Source organism: Poecilia formosa, unplaced genomic scaffold (genome assembly GCF_000485575.1).
Source record: "Poecilia formosa unplaced genomic scaffold, Poecilia_formosa-5.1.2 Scaffold256, whole genome shotgun sequence".
NCBI lineage: Eukaryota > Metazoa > Chordata > Actinopteri > Cyprinodontiformes > Poeciliidae > Poecilia > Poecilia formosa.
Window position 1 is genome coordinate 675,914 of NW_006800195.1, and position 13,379 is coordinate 689,292.

The following is a 13,379-nucleotide window of genomic DNA, read 5'->3' on the forward strand; positions in this document are numbered from 1 at the left end:
TTTTCTAGGAAGCGTGGAGGTGAGGAGACAGCCGAGGCATCACGAGCCTCCATTGACTGATTTCCCTTCTGCAAACATGGAAAGTCTGGGATACAGATATTGGAAAAGGAGACATGCGATTAAAGAGGCTTGCTGGTCTAAAAGTCTATCATCTTGCCTCACATTTTGGCTCCTCTCCTCTCATCTTGCTCCTCTATTTAGAACATTTTGTCCAGTTTTCCAGCCGCTGCTGCGTGGGTTGTCCGATGTCCAGCTGGCAAGTGAAGGGCAGCTGTGCACAACGGTCCAACACACTCAGCCTAAAAAGCGACGCACTCACACATGCACAGAGGACCGAACATGCAAATGATAACATCTGCAAGTAGAGGAAAAGAATCGGCCTGTTTGTCGTCTTTGAGACTGCGCCGGTTAAAAACGTCTTTATTTAGATACTGCAGACTTAGAAGAGAGAAAATGCATGTCAGGACTGCAGTGGTGGATAATTTGAGTGAAAAATATCTATGCCATTTGTCTGAAAAACAAAAGTACCCCTAGCAGTACCAGTAAAGACGGTGATTATCCGAGCAAACCTGGAAGCAAACATAAACAAATGTTTTGAGTAAACTATAGAACAGTTGGAGCTGCAGCCTCCACCACTTGTCTGTTTGGATTTCCGACATGCAATGGATTTCACAACGCATGCCAAAGTTCTGCCAAATTTATGCGGTGCAGTGAAAAGAGAGCGACTAAACTATCGTCTGCAGTAATTTCTGCATCAACAAATTATAACCGCCAACTTTAATCCCACTGAAAGAGAATCTCTAAGTAGTATGAAATCACCGAAGCGGAGAAGAGAAAACGCCTCCATCCAACAATAAAAAAAAAAGAAAAAGAAAACATTCATTAATATATCAGTCTCCCAAAATAGTAAATTGCACTTTCCCCCCCCCCCAACTTTATGTGAGAAATAAATGGTTTCATAATTTGGATCCGGTTGTTTTGCATTGCTCCAATAGTCGGTTGCATCCGACAATGTGAGCTAAACATCATGGATGCATAATCCTCATGCATAAAAGTTAGACACGTCTGACTTTTCACGCTCTGATCGGACTTTTTCCTGACACACAGGGTTTCGCTCCAGGGTCACTGGACTTGTGAGAGTAAGTACCAGAAATCCAGTCAACGAAGTTCTTGTTAGGAGAAAATGTATTTATTCATTTATTCCAAACATGACAGAAGTATAAAGTCACACATGATCAAGGAATGCAAAAGACACATATTTGTACCACAGTAATCTTATGCTCAGAAAGGAGTAGGAAGAAGTAAGAAACTTATGAACTCCTACCCCCCCCCCAAAAAACTCATAGAATACTTTCAGACGGACCCTCATTTTTAAAAAGTTTCATATTTTATTCTTTATATATTCTTGGTCAGAGGCAGTCACAGGGACATAGCCAGCGGTCAGACACCAAATCGGATTCAATGCGTCTTGGCCTTTAAGGACATCTTAATAAGGAGATCTTGTCTCAGAAGATTGTGTGATACTAAAACACCACAACAGACCAGTCAAGTCAAACCAGCTGCCATCTGTGTCTGACTTTGACTGATGGAGTTATAGTGCAGTCTATTTTCATGAGCCCTTCCACTCATTTGTATTAAATGTTTGATATTCTGATGTAGAAGAAAAACAAAAAATAGCTCTTGGTAACAGAGTGGTGAATAAGGACTTCCTGTTGAGATGGTTGACAACCGTTAAGAAAACCGAATAAGCCTCCACCACTTTTAAATGAATAGTGTAGCTGTATTTTGAGTACTTGCGCACAAAACAACGTAATTTGTAAGCACCGTGGCAGTATTGTGACAGGCTAACCGCTAGCTGCTAATGATGCTGATGTAACCCAGGCTTTCCCTCTTTAAACCTGCAGCTGGCGGAAGACACCCTATGGACTCTGCGCTGTGTTTTTTTGTTTGAAGGTGGGATGTGTTCCGTGCAGAAGAGGCATCACACACAGGGCTCAAGTTGTGGGGAAACCTTTGCGCCTTTATTTCCTTCACCTTACAGGAAGTAAAGCACACTGTCACCATTCAACCAGTTTTTACAAAATAATCAATCATCACCAAAACAAATACAATTTAATTTGTACTTAACTGGCAAACTGAACAAACAGAAATAGCTCGGTAAATCAATTTACTTATGTTAACGTATATTTTACACCGGGCTAGCAGAGCTGCTGCTAACCTTACAGGGAGTAAAGCACACTGTTAGGAAAATAGCAGTTCGCGCACAAAATACCCCCTGCACTACGGTGTCCCCGCCAGGACAAACATGTCAGAATTGCGGTAGTGGCAACAATTACATGAAACAACAGCACCCTCTTTTGGTATATTTATGCATTGCGTTAGACTAACGTTAGCTTATTTGGTGCTACAAAGAATTAGACTAGAATAAAAACTACAATATATGAACCAGTCGAACATTAACTAGAATATTCAACCCAATTCTTCAAAACAGTTTGTAATTTTCAAAATCGTTTCATTATTTGTGAAAACAAAACTAAAGAATTGTTAGTTTTACTAAAAGATATTGCCAAAATCTCATATTCACGAGCTGGATTGTTTTGTTACGGCAGCAAAAATATTGCTTAAACTGCTGCAAATGAGTGTTAAAAACTTTTAAATGTTTTAAAGTACACTTCCTGTGTAACGTTTCTTCTGCCATTCCTGTGCAGAGGGAGTGCTAAGCACAAAAAAACCTTGAAAATGTTCCATTATCCATTCATCCATTACGTAACACACTTATCCTTGCAGGATCGAGAGGTTTGGTGCCTACATTGCTCCATTACTGTTTCCAAAATTGAACAAAGGTCTCATTAATTTTAATCTGTTTTTTTTTTAAACGTCTTTGTTCTGTGTAAAATTACGATTTTGCGCCTTAGTTAAGCGCTCAAAATAAGCTGCAGAGCAACTGCTAACTTCAGGGTTGTTAGTGGCTAACGGTTAGCCAGTTGAGCTATGTTTACAAATTGTTGTATCTCTTCTCTTCTCTTTGTTTTTCTATGGAAGCTCAAAATGCTGTTGTCCGGTTCCATAAAGTCTTCTTTTTTTTTTGGTCCTAAGAGATGAGTCAACTTTCTCATGCTGTTCCCAGCGTTTCCATTTATTTGCCATGCAGCCATGCCACACATGAGGAGAACAGAGCACGGAAGCAATTTAAAGACTCAACTCTTTGAATAAACTGCTGCGACAAACAGCAGAAAGCCTGTTATTAAGTAAGCCTCCAGAGCAGACAACGAGTGTGTCAGCGACCTTGACAGCAGATGTGACTGCTGAAACAATCTTTGGTGAGGATGATAAAAGTCTCGGCTCGACGCTTCTATTTCATACCTGTTCACTTTGCTCTCTAGTTCTCCCTGCTTCTTTGATCCGTTTCAGGTTCACTGGCCTGAAACCGAACTAAACTGGACCTGCAGTGACTTTTCCTCCCTGCAGATAAACAGCGGATCCAGACTGTGGTTTAAAATGAGAAGCCTCTGCAACATTTCTTTACTTTTATGGTTTTAGCTCTTTTTTTTTTTCTACTCTTTTGGTCCTAACAATCTTGTACGAGGAAATGACTATGTAGGGAAATCTCCTCATTGGTGGATAAGACACATTCCTGAAATTAAAGCGAAAATGAAAAACATGTTCCGTTTTTTCTTTTCTTTCTTTTTTTTTTTTAATGTGAATGTAAATTATGACAGAAGAAACATAGCCAGTTTGCATTTCATTAAAATATTTGACTCGCCTGTTATTCTGAGCTTGACACATTCTCCGTTTCCACCCTGAAAACCTCTTATTACCATTTGGTGCAAGCTGTTCCGGGTGTTATTCTAGGATGTCTTCAAGTGTTTGAATCGCCTCCCTTCTGCAGTGTGTCCAGAGACAAGATCCAACTCAAGCACAAACACACACCTACAAGGTCACGCGATGATGACTCCTGCCGTACGGATACCGTCACTCTTTAGGAAACGGCAGCAACGAACATCTGTGGATGACCTCCTCGAGTTAAATTAATGCAAATGTGTATTTATTTACGTAGCATGTGAGATACTGCTAACTGAAACTTTCCACATTTTAATCGAATGTAGAGGTCAGATGTTTGCTTAAAATTACAGATTTCATTCATATTCAGGCCAATCTGTCATGAGTATGAGTTTGTCAAAAGTTTACCTCATTATGAAGTCTTTAGTTCCCATGCATGATTTAACAGGAGGTAGTTGAAAACATAACTTATACCACAGCTGAAACGATTAATCAAAACTAATTTGATTAATCAATCGTTGAAATAATCTGCGACTAATTTAGGAGTGGATTAATCGTTAACGGGAGTGTACAGACTCAGAAAAGGCTGTTGGTTGAGAGAACAACATCGGAGCTGTAATTAAACTAAAACTATACAAAGAATCTATATATTTTACATTTTAAGACATAAAAAAAACAAAAAAAAACCTCTGTTATGTTTTTTCTACACCAAACTCTTCAAGAGGAATAGTTTAAGCTTAGCTCGTTTCTCATTCTGTAAAAATAAACTCCTAGGAAACATCTTTTGCTATCGAAAAAATAATCAACTAATAAGAACTATGCTACCGATGTTAAGTAAAATCTTGACGTTCGGTTGTCTTTTACAACAAATGATCAAATGTTCACTGAGTTCTATCTTATTGGATTTTAGACATTAAAATGTTTATTTCTTTAGTTAAAAAATAAGTAGAATTATTTAAGTGATTATAGGAAAAAAACTGCACAATGTGGCAATTTTCTTTTATCCATTTGATTGATTAACCGTCAGAATAATTGACCGAATAATCAATTACTAAAATACTCGATAGTTGCACACTAAAGCATATTTTATAAAGAAAGAAGAAATACTTTGTTAGCAGGCAGGATGAGTGACGTGAGATGACAGAGAAATTTAAAGACCCAACTTAAACCAGGACAGAACAGAAAAGAGACGGAAACCCAAAGAGATAAAAACTTACAGTCAAACTCAGACTGCTTTTTATTAAAGTTAACGGAGTGGCTTTTATTGGGGGAAGAAGTTTTGTAAGGGAAACTCAAACAAGAAACATCAGTCTATCAACTGAAGTAAACAAAACACATTTTCACCCTTAGCATTTCTTTGTTTTTGTCAGACTTTTAAAAGCTCTTTTTTTCCTTTTTGTCAGAGAGAGAGAGAAAAAAAACAACCCTCAAATTTCCCAATGACGTCAAACAAGCCGTCTTTGATTTGAAAAGTTCCTAACTGAGATAAATGAGCGTAGCGGCCGTAAAAGAATGCTTCAGATTGCAATGAAAGCACTGATTTCTCCTTCATGCTTTCTGTTGGAATGAAAAATGTCAAACTACCCTCTACAAAAATTCACTGGGACTTAACATTCAAAGTGATGCTAAGATGCTGCAGTAAACAGGCTTTTAATGCCTCCTATCAGTTTCTTTCTCTCTCTTTGAGGTCTGACCCGCCTGCTCTTACTTTGGAGCTGTAGCAGATGCAAATGTGTTTGTGGAAACTTTGTTTTAAGTAATGTAAAAAAAGAACCTTCACTGCACTGATATACTGTATTACAGAGCAGTTTGTTGTCTTTTTAATGTTCAACACATGCTCATTATATACATTCAAATGGTCATCCTACTCAGTTGGATCGTGAGTCCAATATTTCTATAAACGGCACTGAAGTTATGCTGTTTAATATCATTATTACTGTTAATCTTTTTTTTTATATGCATTTTTAATCCTCTGATCTTTGTGTGAACTCAGACACTTGAATTTCCCCACAGTGGGACAACAAAGGTCAAGGGGGGAAAAAAATCAAATAAAGGTAAATTAAAAGTCTATCATCGCATTGTATATTTTTATGCTTTTTATTATTAATTATTTTACTATTACTGGAGCCATGCAACAAAATGAACATGTTTAGCCCACCAGATGCAGGTTCTGGATCCGTCCAGTAAAAACACAACCTCAGCGACCACAGACTAATGGACACAGACAGGGAAGAAGACGTTGAGCTCCATCTTAAGTCCGCCTCATTTCTTGCCTCATGTTCTCCTTTACAACCAGCTGAAATGTCTGAACGTCTGCGGGTGATGTCATGGGTTACGTTTGCCATGGAAACCAAACAAGTTCCCCCTTGCGTATTGTCAGAGCGCTAAAGCCTTCCCCACTCGATCTCCGTCCGCAGAGTGCGTGTAGATGGCTGTAAGGTCAGTGGCCACCTCTGGAGGAGGAGGCGGTGAGGTCGGACACGCAGTGAAAAACGAAAGTGGAGAAATGTATTTATCTATTTTTTTTACATCCAGTCCCATGTGCTGCGCAGCTGTATCGTGACCTGCTGCAATCTCACACTGAACCAAGTAAACCAGCTCCAGCTAAACGGCTGCGGCGCATCTCTGTGTATGTGCATCCTGCTGCCATGGAAACACCACAAACTTCATCAGAGTCAAGCAGACAAGTCCTTGATATGCTAAGCAGACAGCAGGTTGCAATAAACAACACTGCTGTACAATGAAAAGCAAAAAACCCTCCACCATTATTCATTTTTCTTTATTCATCTATATTTAGTAATATTTAAATCACTTGCACACCTATCTACATTATGGCTACAATCATATTTACTCATATTTAACACTATGGATGGAGTAGCTTGTCAACTAATAAGCAATTTTCCTTTGGAGATCAATAAAGTTTATTCTAGCCTATTTTTTAAAGGTCTTTTTTTTTCAAAGTCTTCTGCCTCGAGACAAAAGCGTATTGTCCGACTTTCCTTGAAGCAATCTGCATACAAAGGAGAGGCACTTAAAAAAAAAAATAAAAAAATAAAAAACACTGAAGAGGTTTCCTTTCACTAGCATTTCCCAGAAATGACTTCAGAGCTCCAAAATCCTCCAAAAAAGTGTTACGAGATTTTATTATGTGTGTGGGTTGGAGCAGATGGGCCGGTGTGGCGCATGAGTGCTTTTTTTTTTTTTTTTTTTTCCCCCTCTCTTCTCACATCTTTGACTTTAAGCGTTTCTTTCTTTCCTTTTTTTTCAGCCCATCTCTCTTTCGTTTTTTTTTTTTTTTTTTCTCCTCCAACTTTCTTCTGCACAAAGTTACAGCACTCCGCTGCCACTGGATTATTTTTTTTTCTCTTTAACGGAGGGCGTATCCTCTGTATTTACATTCTGGGCCAGATAGAGGCACGGCCACAGAGGCGGTTTTGAAACGCATTAATTCACAAATATATCGCTCTTGTAAAGGTGGACAAATGCCAATCTTTTGAAAGCAGCAACTGGGCACTTCAAAAACAGGGCCGCAGCTGATGTTGAGGAGGAAAAGATTAAAAAAAAAGAAAAAAAGAAAAAGCATCACTTGTGTGTTACATCTACACAGAAACAACACTACGTTTGTGATGGAAAGCAGAAATCTCAGTTGTTTCATTTTCTGTTTCCAGGTGTCTGCTTTGGCTCCGGGTTTCGTTTAGCAATCACATCACAGCCGACTTGTGCTCCAGTTGCATCCCAGAAGCCCGTCATAATCACTGTTTATCTCAGAGACCAGGCTGTCAAAATAACCTACAAAGAAAAAAATCCTATTATAACTCCACTGTGTGATGCTTGACGTGGGTTGAGGAGGAACCAAATGTCAACAGGGCAGAGGAAGACGCGTGATGGAGATCTGACTCAGTGATGAAACTGAAAACCAAACAGAATCCAGCAGTGAAAGAAAGAAACCAAGGAGATTGAATGCTGTGGAGGTGTGGCATGGTGAACCAGACGAGCTCAGGAGAAAACTAAACGGAGACGCAGAGGATCTAACTAAACCCAAGGACCAAAATCTACATGAAGAGATGAGGGTGGATTACAAATGACTGCACCGACACGGACAGGGCCTGGTGACAAGAAAACTGAAATGATCTAAACACAAAACACAAGTGGGAACAAAAGTGCAAAGAGCTGCGGATCATGACACACACCTATTTATGCATTTAAGCGCTGATGCAACACGTTTACCAGTACAAGTTGAACAGATCTCAGCTACAGAGGGGAGACACGCTGACAGATGCACAAAAAAAATGTAAAGAGCTGCAGAAATCCTCATCATGCAGAGGGAGGCCATGTTGTTTTGTTTGATGAGTTTTCAACTTTGGGTTTCTTCCAGTTGATTCTGCTGAAGCTCTGACTGAAACTTTAAATTGCACGCAACAAGATTTACAAGTAGCAATGCCGTAAATATTTAAAGCTTGAAATTACAAAAATGCTTCGCGTAAAAAATAAAAATCACAGTGTTGGGGTTTCCGAGAAGGCTTTTTCCCAAGAAGAAACTCTGACGCAAATCCTGTTGCTGTCCTCAGAGTTTAATTAAGCTCTCCCAATTTTAAGTTAAAGTAGCATAATTAAATCAATGACACGTTCCATTAAGTCCTGTAAGTCGTATCAAGTATAATGTACCTAATATAGGTTCATTTTAATATTTTGTACAAAATAATTAACAAGTAGGATAGAACATTTGAAAAGGAACAGATTAAAAAGTTTTCCCCTTACATCTTAATAGAAATAATCTAAGTAAGTTGCTGACATATTGGGGAAAAAAATCTGTTGTAAGTAAATGAAAGAGCTACATTGTTATCATAATTAAACTTTAGAAGGTCAAAGCTGTAAACAGTTTTTTTTTACAGCCTACTGTATACTGAAGCAATAAGGAGTCAAATGAAGGAGGAACGTCCCGACAGAGTTGAAAACTCAAATATGAATCAAGATCCAGAACCAAAATGAAAACTTGTAACCAGAACCAAGCAGGAAGCAAAGCGGCAGCAGAATCGCACTCGGAAAATAGAAAAACAACAAGAGTTGTGTGACTGCCGGACGAGTGACAGGTGAGCTGATTGTTGTCGACGGGAGGTGAAACTTGAGAGAACCAAGGGAATCTGAAGGCAGCAGAGAATAAACAAAACCTACTCAATACTGGAGAAGGTCAGTCAGAAAAGCATACAAAACACAACATTGAGAAGAAAACCCTAACATTACGTACGGCAAAACCGAGAATCCGGTAACTTTACCCAGCTTCTAAATCCTTTGAAAACCAGATGACTTCTCTTTCCCAGATTTTTCTACTTGAGGCTTAAAGGAAAGTTTTTCTTGATTTTACCAGACACAGTCCTTCCATCAACACTGTCATTTCAGCTCCAAATATACTCAAATCCACTAGACAATATCAAACGCCTATTGATTACACACGCGTCTTAGCAGCAAATCTTCTAATAGCGGAGAGAGTCTGTCGAGTTGTCTCTAAAGATTGCATCACTTTTCTAAGGACGGGGGATGTGTGTGTTAGGCTGCTCATCACTTGAAATCACTTATTGAGTTGGACAATAAATGAGCTGTAAGAAGCAACACATTGGTAACTTACCACTTTACGCAGAGACGTTTGAACAATACAGATCGACACTACTGTGGGAGTGTACTGGCACTCTAACAACATGCCTCTCAATGTGGCCGAGTTCAGGGAAGAATAGGAACGCAATCCAGAAACGGTGGAACTCTGGTCGACGTTCTGTCGGAGGTAGTTACAGTTCTGCGCTGGCCGGTGCAATAGTTTGCCGTGACGTGCGTTTTTTTTTTTTTTCTGTGTTTGGATTTTTCCTTTTGATAAAGTTCCTGGGTGGCTATTGGTGAACATCTTTTGTCTGCATTACGGTAAACGGTTGCAAGTTTTCAAAAAAGAAAAAATAGAAATAAAGCGCCACATTACAGATGGAAACTAATCAGCTAATCTGAGCTGTTCTCATCATGTTTGGGTCAGCACTTAGTTTCTAAAATGCAAACAAACTGAATTATCTGGGCTAATTTGAGTCCATCGGAACCACAACCGTGAAGTTCTCCTTTGCGGCAAGGAATAGAGACTAGAACCGAACCGGACGAGAACCAGTTAGAGTGAGACTCGACAAAAGAGAAATGGCATTGAGACTTTCTCCTGTGAGGACAAACATGTTTTCCAGCGAGGGAGATTCTGCCCCCAGCATCACACTGCCCCCACCGAAACCCGTTGGAGAATCTGGTGTAGGTGAAATGTTTTCGTTGGTGCAACAACCTGCATGTCAAACTCAGATCCTAATGCATTTTTCTTGCGATGTGGCACCATTTGAGATGCATTGATCCAAAAAAAACAAAAAAGTCAACCAAACAAACACGTACTTTCTTTTGCATGAAGTATATTCCCTAAAGAAACAGAACGAAGGGATGAGACAGAAAACAAACAGCAGGCTTTTAAACACATTGCAGGCACAGCAGATGAATAATTCTAAGCCTGAACGTCTATTCTTGCCTAATTCAGAGTAAGACTTTCAGTGTCTTCTTCCGGTAACATGAGCCAGACGCCTAATTAGTAAATGTCTATAGTGTTCGCAGTCAATCACCTACATGGAGCAAAGTGATAATTAACACCTCAGTAAAGCCTCGCATGTTACAGTCAGTTATTCTGACCCGATTGGGAATCTGTCTGTAATTAATGAAACACTTAACAAGTTGCTCATCTTCTCTTATGCAACTGGTATCGATAGCGTTCAAGAAAAATACACACATGTAAAATGAGCCAACATATACATTCTTTAGATGGAGCAGAGATTGATTTTCTGCACGCACACACAAAAAAAAAGGAAAAGAAAAAGATGATGTATGAACTACGCAGCTTTTTATGTGAAGTTTCCAGCATATCCAAGACCTTAAGAAAAAAATAACGCAGTGATTATATATGAGCCGGAGCAAGTTAAGATTTTAGGTTAAATAAAGATTATACAGAGTGAAAATAAATAATGGGTAACATGTGGCTTCCAACAGCACAGAACATAATGTTCTCTCGCTGACCAGACCAGAAACTCAGGACTGATCCACACCGCAAGCAGCAGCTTTAAGGTTTAGGTGACCACTTACACACAAACACACACACACACACACACACACACACACACACACACACACACATGCACACACAATGTCATCAGCTATTTGACCTTTGAAACTCGTATCAGACATTACCCAAACTTTCTATATTTAATGCTCATTTGAATGACTTCATGTTTGTTATTCCTTTAAATCCCAGTTTCCTTTGCAGCTCAATATGTTCCACAGTGCAGACGACATGCAAGCCAAAAGGATGACATTCATCCAAACATAGCATCTATCAGCCGTGACTATATCTAATTGTCTGATATGGTAATAATTATTTTAGCTGCTGAGGTGAAAAAAAAAAAGATGAAAATATAATAGAATCCTATGAAAAATGACTATTAATGCAAAGATGCTCCATAAATGAGTATATACACAACATCTGATATACAGCTTGACAGAATATACTAAGAATCACAAAGAGAAAAATAACGCATTTAAAAAAAAAAGCTAACACAATAATGTGGTGAATTAACTTGATGGTGATTTCAGTCAGAAGTAGCAAAATAGTATTTAATCTGCTGTAAAACATAAAGATAATAAGAAAAAAAGAGATACTCAAAAGGTTTATTGTTATTAGACGTGAAACTATTGTTTTTATTGTTGTTGTAAAGTAAATGATGTGAAGTGGAAAGACTTGGTTAAACTATTTGGATGTTCCAGAGCCGGTCCAAGATTTTATGGGGCCCTTAAGCGACTTTGATGTTGGGTTCCAGATTCCAGATTGCTTTATTTCTTAAATAAATGACAGTAAATAAACTTTTAGAAAAAAATGTATTTCTCTAACTTGCTGATCTGTTTTCCAGACAGCAGTATTTGAGGTAAGGTTGTTTTTTGTTTTTTTTTTTTGTTTTTTGTTTTTGTTTTTAATAGCAACTAAAACCTCTAAATGTTGCACAGTTTCAAGGTCAGACAAAAAACCAGACAAAAAGTTTTGTTTGGTTTGTTTATAATACTTGAAGATTTGATTTGATTTTCTACTATTTTAGGGGTTGTTCTTTTTTGTGTGTTGTTTTGTTGCATTAACTTCTTCAGTGGCTGTGTGGGAAATGTGTGGGTCCAAAATCTTGTTGTTCCTTAAAAAGAGGCTGCCGGTCAGCTGGCTGAAAGACTACACCTTCCTTTCACTTCCAAGAAACACATGTTCAGCTCAGAGAGTCATGGTGTGAATCAAGTCACTCCTAATAAGTGACTTATTATGAGTCACTTAATGACTCATAATGAGGTAATGCTATTTGAAGACTTGTTTATTTGCTTATAGTTAAAACAGAGTGCAAAAAATACTAGATTATGCAACGTCCTTTTGCTTTTAAATTTTGTGTAAACACTGTGATAGTGTTGTGATTTTTAACTCAAGGTTAAATTTATTCCATTAGTGTCGTTTTGACCATAGAAGAAGAGCATAATCCAGCAGAAGCAGCAAGGAGGAAACACTTGAATATTTTTTATTATGAGGTTTTTAGTTACATAGTCGATTAAATAAATAAATGAATGACCCTTATCAAATGATAAATATTTCTCCTCTGTATTATTATAGCTATTGTATTTCTGGTCTATAGGTCAAAATTTATTTTGAGAATTATAAATAATTTCTTTAACTTCAAATTTGAGATATATATTTTGTGTGAGCGGTGAAACACTTTTAGGGAGGAGGACGCAAGCCTCGGAGCTCAATGCAGCAACCTTTTCGCCAATTCCTCGGGCCGGCTCTGAAATAACCGATATTTATGTACTGCGTAACTTTTTTTGTTGTTGCTTTTTTTTTTTCATCCTGTGAAATACTCACAGCGTGTTGACGGTCGGCGGAAACTCAGCAGCCGCTGGGGCTCTTTCCAGTCCGAGGCTGGAGCAATTAACGACGCAGAGCCGCTGGGGCCCCGCTGGCGCACAGCTGCAGTTAACGGGACAGGGGCTGCAGCCGCCGCCGCCGCCGTGCGGCCCGGAGCCCCACACCTCCAGGCAGCACAGCGCCACAAGCAGACCGGGAAAGAAGCTAAGCCTCGGGACGCAGACGCCATGTTCTCGCTTGGATAAAGTCTGTCCATTTCCACAAGGCATAGCTCACTCACATCTCATCGCCTCTGATGGTGCTAAGTCCCGTCAGGCTGGGAAGAAACAAACAAAACGGAAAAAAAAAGGAAGAAAAAGAAGAGGAAGAAAAAAAACACGCGTTTCCACTTTTCACGGCTTTCAAGTAAAGAGAGAAAAATAAAAAAAAGAGGGATACACTTCTGACTTCGTAGTCCGCTTTTGTCTTCACACACAGAGTTATACGTTTTTTCCTGATCAAACCCCCCTCCTCTGGAAATCTAACGGAACGTCTCCAGAGTCTTTTCAGGGAGGAAAAAAAGAAAAGTTTGGGAGAACTTCCTCTCTCCTCCTCTTTCCACTCCGTGCAGTTCCCACAGCCACCGCTGAGATCCTGGGAGAATGACAGAGGA

The 13,379-nt window shown here is 39.0% G+C and overlaps 1 protein-coding gene and 1 long non-coding RNA gene across 3 annotated transcripts in view; one reads left to right on the top strand and one right to left on the bottom strand.

Annotated features, from left to right (window-relative positions):
• LOC103150574 (polycystin-1) overlaps nucleotides 1-13,379 on the bottom strand; it is a 60,157-nt gene extending 46,778 nt beyond the window's left edge. For both annotated transcript variants that reach the window (XM_016680761.1, XM_016680762.1), the window contains exon 1: nucleotides 12,725-13,379. In XM_016680761.1, the coding sequence (XP_016536247.1) occupies nucleotides 12,725-12,996 (272 nt within the window). In that variant the 5' untranslated portion in view covers nucleotides 12,997-13,379. The remainder of the gene's footprint in view (nucleotides 1-12,724) is intronic.
• On the top strand, nucleotides 1,760-6,548 carry LOC103150548 (uncharacterized). Its single transcript, XR_477559.2, has 2 exons — nucleotides 1,760-3,320; nucleotides 3,412-6,548. It is a non-coding gene; the product is annotated as an uncharacterized LOC103150548 (long non-coding RNA).